This window comes from Propithecus coquereli, unplaced genomic scaffold (assembly GCF_000956105.1).
Source record: "Propithecus coquereli isolate 6110/MARCELLA unplaced genomic scaffold, Pcoq_1.0 Scaffold292, whole genome shotgun sequence".
Classification (NCBI taxonomy): Eukaryota; Metazoa; Chordata; class Mammalia; order Primates; family Indriidae; genus Propithecus; species Propithecus coquereli.
The window spans coordinates 2,256,263-2,264,074 of NW_012148530.1; the positions used below are offsets into that span (position 1 = coordinate 2,256,263).

Below are 7,812 nucleotides of genomic sequence, written 5' to 3' on the forward strand. Positions count from 1 at the left end.
TTATAAATAATACATGTAAACATATATTCATTTAATGAGTACTGTGTGCCAGGCCCCGTGTCTTTGTGGAAGTTACTGTTATCTCTATTCTACAGATGGGAAATTACGGCTTAGAAGTTTAAATGACTTGTCCAAGGTCACACTACAGAGTAGTGGACTGCAAATTTAAACACAGGAAGCCTGGCTCTCCAGGCTCAAACACTTTATGCCTGAATTTTCATAAATATGTCATATTTGAAAGTCTAGGAATGGTATATGGATGAATATATGATTTTACTGAAAGGGATGAAAATTCAATTTAAATTAGCCTTTAATTTAATAAATATCGAACACCCACTGTGTGCCAGATATTAGGTGACTCCTAGAAGGCTCGAGATGGTAATGAAGATGTTTGGGGGGTAGGTTTTAGAGACTAGTAGAGAATGATAGGACTGGGAGAATGATTGTCACACATTTCCCAAAACTAATCATGTAGTGCCTCCTTCCCCCCTCCTATCAGCCATTTGCTGCGGCTTAACCTGCAGCCAGGAAATGAAGCGTTGGGGCAGGGGGATATGGGTCATTTTTCTGACTCAAATTTTCTCATTAGGGTATGCCAGTGTTCCAGGAGTCACAAAACAAGACATCATAGTTAATATTGTATAACAGCCTGCAATTTAAAAGAGCGCTTTCATACACATTGTCATTTGAGACTTACAAAACTCCTTGAGGCAGGAGGAGGGCACATATTATGTCTTCTGGAAATGAGGGAACTGAGGTCCAAAGGGATTAAGTGGCTTGCCCGAGGACATACTACTGATGAGTAGCTCTTAACACTAAAAACACCAGTTCCTTTTATTGCAACCAAGTGTCTTGATAGTAAATGTAATTTAAAATGTTGGTGATGACTAAGAAAACCCTTCAAAATTTTACACAGCCTAAAATATTAAGTGATCATCGGTAGCATTCTTTTGATACAAGAGTATGCAATAAGAGGACTATGAGTTTAAGAACCTGTTTTAGAAATTCTTTCAAATAAATCCATGATATGAGCATTTGCCATTTTTCTTCCTTTTTATGAATGCACAGATTCTTGTTAATAAATAAGCCTGCATTCACGGTAAGTATAGAATAACTACTATGAAGCTAAGGTATGCCAGTACCAATCCTAGGCATGTTATGCATATTAACTCATGTATATATAATCTTTTTAGTCAATGCTGTCAGTCACTATGTTAAACTTTTTATGTGCTTTACTTCGTTCAGTCACAGCCACCAACTCATTATTCCTAATTCACAGATGAGGAAATTGAGGCTAAGAGAGTAAACTACTCAAGGTCACACAGCTAGTACGTGGCAGCGCCAGTAGTTTTCACTGCATACTCTATTAGCTGATATATCAATAGTAGGTACAGTCTTGGTGAAACTGCTATTGTATGTACTTCTCCCAAGTCTCCCAACACTTTGTCCTTTTGATACGTAGGTGGCAGAGATTTGTAAGGTGCCCGAGACCTGGGAACTGGCTGAAGATGCATGCACTCCAGTTTTGTCCTTGTATGAATATTCTGACTAAAATTTCTTTTTGTCAGAGCCTACTTAGTTGTGATTTCATGCAGAGTTTTCCAGGAGCACAGTCCAGGCCAGCCTTGACATGAGGATAAGTTCTTTCCCAATTTGGACATGTAGCTGCTTCCAGGATCTGTTAGTGAAAACAAAACTACCCCTCTGTGGCAAGAGAAGTATTGTCAGATGAAATATTAAAAAACATGAAAGATAAAGTGAGATGGTACAGCATTTTTCTAACCGGAGTTCCAGAAGAAAAATAATAGCGTGGGAGACAGGGAATATTCAAAGATACAATGAGTAAGAATTTTCTAGAACTAATGGAAAAGTTGTAGACAAAAGATTTATATGTGAGTTTAAGCATAGCAGTAGCTGACAGACAGTACGCATACAACTTAAATAAACTAAATAGAGATCTAGGTTCAGCTTTTTAAAAGAAAAAATTAAAACTAAAGTGTAGTCCATACACTAAACAGATGTACAATGCCAAAGGAAGCATTAATTGCCTTAAAGGAGAGGAAAGGGAAAGTTGTTAAGGAAACAGTTCGTGCCAAAGGGATTGGGTTTTGAAAAGGATCACCAAGTAGAAAAGAGTCAGGAAGAAAGAATGTTACAGGAAGAGGGAATACAAAGGAAAAGCCCATGCCCCCTCCCCCCGCACAAAAAAAATCCCTGAAATCTTTTTTTTTTTTTTTTTTTTTGTTGAGACAGAGTCTCACTGTGTTACCCGGGCTAGAGTGCTGTGGCGTCAGCCTAGCTCACAGCAACCTCAAACTCCTGGGCTCAAGCGATCCTCCTGCCTCAGCCTCCCGAGTAGCTGGGACTACAGGCATGTGCCACCATGCCCGGCTAATTTTTTTTTCCTATGTATTTTTAGTTGTCCAATTAATTTCTTTCTATTTTTAGTAGAGACGGGGTCTCGCTCTTGCTCAGGCTGGTCTCGAACTCCTGAGCTCAAACAATCCGCCCGCCTCAGCCTCCCAAAGTGCTAGGATTACAGGCGTGAGCCACGGCGCCCGGCCCCTGAAATCTTTATATTCTAAAGAATGACATTTGATCTTTACTATGAATTAAATAGAATATACATAAAATGTATATACAAAGTTCTATACAAAATGAAATCTGATTTTCACAGGGAAAATAATGCCCTGGCAATTTCTATTATGTATTTTTAAAAAAAGCCTTGTGGGAGGGGAAAAAAAACAAAACACAACACTTAGAAGTTCCATCTAATTTTATTTGGTTTCCTTTAATGGCAAAATATTCTCTTCATATGATGGGTTTATTATTATTATTTTTTTTTAGAATGTCTCCTTTTAATCTATTTTGTTAACTCCGTGAACTTACTATCGTAAGTTCATTGTGGTAAACGAAACCCTCCTAAAAAGGAGAACAGCATTCAGTTCTCTATATAGTCTTACAATTGAATACAGTTGTTGAAAATTTAATCTCTTCTTTCAGCATCTTCTCATTTACCAATCACATGATTCATCTGTGTCATTTATCTAAATACTAGAGTCATGGTTTGTGTTTTTAACATAAACATTTCATATTAGTGCCAACTCAGTCTCTTTCATATGTTCGAGGCCTTAGTTTATCTGAGAGTTTGCTAACATAAAATATTCAAGTAAACTGTGAAATGGTACTGGAAGAGGGCCTGATACTGCATTACTACTGCTTTGTAGAATATTGTATTTAATGGTATTCTCCAGCCAAATTTGTCACATGAGATTCTTAACCAGCTCTTTTTTACTGGCTTGTAGAAACACAAAGTTCAACATATATCTAATGACTTGAAGAATAAAGCCACTCTTGTGATTTTGCAGCCTATCAGTGCTATTTTTGGTTATAACAGGTGGGTGACGGAAGGGGAAAAGGCATAAGTGTGGTTGGAGTGAGGAAAGGGAATCCTTTTATGGAACTGACATGTGCTAGAACATTGGTGAGGTTGTTCCTTCTGTGTTTACTTAGGGCAGCAACCAGGGTTAGGTCTTTCACGATCTTGTATTTCTAGGACCATCCAAATATTGGCGATAGGTCTGTCACTATTTCATTTTGTGAAAGCTGGCAACTTAGTTACTGCTGTAATCTATAATAAGAATGTGCCCTGGAAATAAAGCACTTTAAATATACAAGGTATTTTTTTTCCTCTTGTTCTCGTGATTCTACAACCTAGTTATTTAATGACTGGGTATGTTTAGGTGTATGTGTAGTGAGTGCATGTGTGTGTAGTTGGAGGAGGTAGGGAAAGTAGTGCTTTTATAGTTTGATTAAGGCTTTATACCAAAAAACTACAGAAATTTGAGAAAAGATGTCTTAAATTTGAGAAAAGATGAAAAAGCCCCCATCACTGCCACTGTTACAGTACTGGAGGACCATAAAGAAAAAAATAAGAGGTATCGGATTGAGAAGCAAGAGATAAAAACTGTTGCAGATGATCTGATCATCAACCTAGAAGAACCCATAGACTCAACAGACTGACCATTAAAATGAGTAAAGGGAAAACAAAAGTGCCAAGTAAAAAAAGAAACCAAAAAAAAAAAAATTCCCAAAACAACAAAAAAATAAAAAAAGTAATTATTCACAGTAACAACAGTATCCATAAAGGATCTAGAACTCTCAAGAGTCCACAAGACTACTATGAAGACTACTTCAAAACTCTAGTAAAGTATATAGAAGATCTAAAATAATGAAGAGCTATATGCCTGTGAATGGAGTGGCAACATTATAAAGATACCAAATTTCTCCCAATTTTTTAAGAAACCCAATAAACTTACTCTAGAGTTTAATGGGAGAATAAAGGTCCACAAACACCTAAGTTACCTTTAAAGATTGGGGGGCCTTCTTTACCAAGTATTAAGGCATAGTACAAGGCCAGTGCTATTAAAAAAAAAGGTATTGGTGTAAGAACAGTGAAATATACTAATGTATGGAATAGAGATTTTAGAGGTAAATTTAATATACAACTCACTGGGGAAAATGGCTTAGTATTTGTAGAAAAATAAAGTCCTTAACTATTTAATACATGAAAATGTAGGAAAATATCTTATGACGTAGGGGTGAGGAAGACTTCAAAAGCATAAACCTTAAGGCAAAACAAACAAAAAAGATGAATTTGATCACATCAAAATAAGGTTCTCTGTTCAGTGAAGGACATCCCAGACAAAGTTCATATATGAAGGATGAGAGATGGTTGCAGTGTCTGTAACCAATAAGGAATTAATATCTTGAATATGCAAATCAATAAGAGGATAGTAACTCCTGTTTAAACAAAGAAAAAACAAAATAGGAAGTCTATGAACAGGCTAACAAGAATACAGAAATGTCCAAAATTATTAATAATGAAAAATGCAAATTAAAACTGACATATCAGTGTACATCTGTTAGACTGGCAGCAAATCGAAAGTTGGCAAATGTTGAGTGTTGGTAGGGCTGTAGGGATGTGGAGACTCCTTTGCTGTGGAGAGTGGACTGGCACAGCCATTCTGGAAAATAATCATATTAAGTCAGATTCAGGGTACACATATCCTGTGTCTCAGCAATTCTGCCCTGGCATATATACTGAAGGAAATTCTTACCCAGGTCCTTAAGTGGACACGCATTCATCGAAGTGTTATTTATAGTACTGAGAAGTTGGTGGACAACCCGAGTGTCCATCTCTGGGAGAGTGGAGCGGTAAAATCAGGTAGGGGTACACACGGAGTTTTGAGTATTTAGAAGCATCTGACTAGATGGACACATGGGAATCTGGATGGTCCTTAATAAAGTAAGTGAAAAAAAAACCAAAACAGAATGAGATATAAATGTAAAATGCATAAACAGTACAGATTTTGTAAGAACAAATACAAATAAACACTAAATAGAATGATTGCCTGATGGCAAGGAAGGAAAATGGGAGTGAGACAAGTGGATAAAAAAAGAATAGAAAAGTGAAAGAATTTTAAAACATGGATGAAGAATTTTTGAAAGTGTTCCTACTGATCATTAAACTTGACTTGGATTCAGTGAAGATGAAGAAAATTAATAGGAAGAACATCCTTCAAATAACAACTGTTTTCCCAATTTCTGTAGGGTTGAAGCTTTGAGAGAAGCAGCAACTGCTGTTGAGCAAGAGAAAGAAATCCTCCTGGAAATGATCCACAGTATCCAAAACAGCCAGGACATGAGGCAGATCAGTGACGGTGAGAGCCATTTCCACAGAAGGGAACTCGTCTTTTGCACCCCTTTATGGGGTTTATGATCAGTGCGGGTCGGTTTTTGCTTGACTTTTGGTATGCGTACTCCAGGCTTCAGTATTTAATGTGAGCTGCGGAGAACAGCTGCAGCTGTCAGTTTATTACAACATCCACTTGCCCAGCGATCATTCTTTCCAGCGCGCTCCCTACCCCCAGATCAGGCTGGAACGATAGGAAAAGGCCCGCTCGCTCCAGAAGAGCTAGCCCCAAGCAGTAAGGCCATGTGTTTCACCTCAGGTTCACATTCCTAACTTCAGTTCTTTGCGAGTTACTGGAGTGCAAGAGATACCAAAGCAGAGTGAAAGCGGAGAAGTAAACACAAAAGAAGATGGATTGAGGTGTAACATAAAGAGAGGAAAAGGAGAAAATGAGGTAAATTATGGGACCAGTAAAATCCATTAATGTAAAAATGTGCTCTTCGTTTTCACATGAAGAGCATGACCACTGACGTTCTTTCATTGCCACTGGGCTTCCTAAGTAGGCTCCTTTGGTGCCCCACAGGACAAGCTAGTGGGCCAGGCAGCTGGTGAGACGAGTGTGCAGTCCGACTCCAGACCAGAACTGCTAACACATCCCCAGCAGGTCATCATCTAGTCTGTTTCTGCATTCTGGCCAAAGAGCAATGAATTATTAGGAAGGAAGTTACGGAATAGGGCCAGCAGGAGATTGCTGACTTTTTCATATAAGTAATGAAATGTTCACAGAGCTGCTTTTACCATCATTGCCTCCTTGTGTTTGCCAAGACCTAGACCACTGGCCTGCTTAAATCTGTCTGGAGGAGATGAAGTCAGTGCCTAGTTTTGTGGCCAGCTTATCTTCTACTATAATGGCTACGTTTTCTCAGCCAAAATTTGGGGCAGTGTATAAACATATGTGTCCTTATGAAGAGATCTGGGACATCTGATTTCTGAAGCTCTGCCGCACCAACTCTGTGCTTACTGCTCGCCCTGTGTCAGGACTTGGTCTCTATCCCAGTTGCAAATGCATACCTGCCCAAGCTTTTGCAGATGTACTAACTTGAGCAGTCATCTGGTATGCCACGTATAAAGATTTTCAGGGAAAAGTATTTATTCTACCACCTCTCTCTGCAATCTAATACACTTCATCAGTTAATCTTATATGCTATAGTTCTAGCTTTTACCTTTAAAAATTCCATAGCAGAAATACTTACAGAAAATAATAAATTTGGCCACAAATTAATGCCTTAGTGTTCTTGACATAGGTAAGTTTATGTCTCATACTGATTGGTATTTCAAAACTTTTTATGTTTAGGAGAAAGAGAAGAATTAAATCTGACGGCAAACCGTTTGATGGGACGAACTCTCACCGTTGAAGTTTCAGTAGAAACAATTAGAAACCCCCAGCAGCAAGAATCCCTAAAGCATGCCACGAGGATTATTGACGAGGTAGTCAATAAGTTTCTGGATGATTTGGGAAATGCCAAGAGTCATTTAATGTCGCTCTACAGTGCATGTTCGTCTGAAGTGCCACCGGGGCCAGTTGATCAGAAGTTTCAATCCATAGTAATTGGATGTGCTCTTGAAGATCAGAAGAAAATTAAAAGAAGATTAGAGACTCTGCTTAGAAATATTGAAAACTCTGATAAGGCCATCAAGCTGTTAGAGCATTCTAAAGGAGCTGGTTCCAAAACTCTGCAACAAAATGCTGAAAGTAAATTTAATTAGTGTTCAAAGCGAAGAGCACTTACAAATAATGATGTAAAAATGATAAAATACTATTTTAAGTGATAACTAGTTCTATATGTTAGGTGTAACCACTTGTTTGATACTGACAGTTGTTTCAGATGAGGAAAATTATTCCATCCAGTGTCATCAGTTTTGTGAATAACAAAACTAGAAATATTTTAATTATCGATCTAGAAGTTTTTAGATTGCATTTTTGTCTTGTACTAGGGTCTAGCACATTATATATATTTTACTATTCTGTGGATGAATACATGGTATGTGAGGAAAAATAAGTGCTCATCTAGGAGCAAAAGCATCACTGCTCTTTCTGGGGCTTTCTCTGGCGTGGA

General features: G+C 38.0%; 1 protein-coding gene across 1 annotated transcript in view; it reads left to right on the forward strand.

The window, feature by feature from the left end:
- The window catches only part of BAG2 (BCL2-associated athanogene 2), a 10,593-nt gene extending 3,068 nt beyond the window's left edge, over positions 1 to 7,525 (forward strand). The window contains exons 2-3 of the mRNA XM_012648711.1: positions 5,614 to 5,723; positions 7,050 to 7,525. Coding sequence (XP_012504165.1) covers positions 5,614 to 5,723; positions 7,050 to 7,462 — 523 coding nt within the window. The 3' untranslated portion in view covers positions 7,463 to 7,525. The remainder of the gene's footprint in view (positions 1 to 5,613; positions 5,724 to 7,049) is intronic.
- Positions 7,526 to 7,812: the final 287 nt, after the last annotated feature.